The 1,335-nt window shown below is 36.6% G+C and overlaps 1 protein-coding gene across 1 annotated transcript; it reads right to left on the bottom strand.

The window, feature by feature from the left end:
* Positions 1-512: 512 nt before the first annotated feature.
* LOC104882630 (uncharacterized) lies at positions 513-854 on the bottom strand. Its single transcript, XM_010666694.1, has one exon. It carries the CDS (start codon positions 852-854, stop codon positions 513-515), a length of 342 nt encoding a protein of 113 aa, XP_010664996.1.
* Between the last annotated feature and the right edge of the window lie 481 nt (positions 855-1,335).

Below are 1,335 nucleotides of genomic sequence, written 5' to 3'. Positions count from 1 at the left end.
TTGCCTATGATCTAACAGGCACAACCCTATTTTGGCTACTGCCCATTTCACACAAAACTAAATAATATGCTTAAGGGTCATCAGCCAAAAAGCAGCAGCCCCTACATGTAAAGGTTCGCCACGATTATGCCCACTAGTTAACAATCTCGTTTTTTTGCCAAGGACGCCATATGAATCTATGTCACTTCAATGCCATCTCTGAACAATAATGACCAAGGTACATATTTTGCTATTACAATTACATTATCATGTAACATATCCCATAATATTGAAGAACAACATACAATCACAATATATGTACACCAAACACTTCAAATCCAATAAATTACTCATTGCTTATAATCAAGGAAACAATAACGAAGATTACCAAACTATTTCATACTAATATAAAGTCGATCTTACATTATGAAGTTTAATAAAAAAAAACTTACAGCAATGGGTTGTTACATGTCGCACGATTATGCCCAGGCTGATTATAACGAGAACAATGAACTGTTTTTTTTTTACATGAATTAAGACTCGATTCGACGTTTCCTAGGTCTTCCAGGAGGTCGCTTTGTGGTTGGAGGATTAAGAAAGGGATAAGTATGACCCAAGGCATCACGAACGGTTCCATCTTCATCAATCATTGGCATGTCATGCGTTACCAAAGTACGCATGCTTCCAGAGTATATCTTCTCTTGCAAATTGTACTTATACCAGTCATCAACATAATCAGATACATCAAACCTCATTCGCCGTATAGCTGCACAAGCATGATCACATGGGATTCCAGACATTTTCCATGCTTTACATGTGCAAGTTCGCTCCATTAAGCCCACTTCCAGGAATGCTTTTCCATTGGATACTTTCATCGAACTACCCAAGTGTAAATAAGTGATATAATTTTCACCTTTTCCAATCTTCAATGCAATCTTTTCTTTTGTTTTAGGACCAATACACCCATTCCATTTTACAAGTCCATTTTTATGCTCGACTAAAAGAGATCCTAACTTATCCATATGCTCGATGAAGAAAACACAAATGTTATGGTGTCATTCATGTCTTAACCAAGAATTGAAAGACTCGGCCAAATTACTTGTCATCTTATCCCAACGCATCTTCTTAAATTTAGAGATTGCCCAATGTTGAGGGTTATTTTCTTCAACCCACTTTGCCAAATCATGATTAAATGTCCTTAAAGTATCCATTGCAACCTCATAATCACAATCTAACCTAGCATAGGCGATAGAATCAAGCATTTGCAAAGCATTTTCCTTTCCTTTCCTCCCTTTAGTGTTTAGCTTTGTTACTGAAGTTTTCTTTAATGTGACGATAGCAATGTGCATGGTTTTC

This window comes from Vitis vinifera, chromosome 18 (genome assembly GCF_030704535.1).
Source record: "Vitis vinifera cultivar Pinot Noir 40024 chromosome 18, ASM3070453v1".
Classification (NCBI taxonomy): Eukaryota; Viridiplantae; Streptophyta; class Magnoliopsida; order Vitales; family Vitaceae; genus Vitis; species Vitis vinifera.
This window is presented reverse-complemented; position numbering and strand designations above follow the sequence as displayed.

Bases quoted from the DNA above. Each gene is read 5' to 3' on its own strand.
- LOC104882630 (XM_010666694.1), bottom strand. From the start codon at position 854: ATGAAAGTATCCAATGGAAAAGCATTCCTGGAAGTGGGCTTAATGGAG.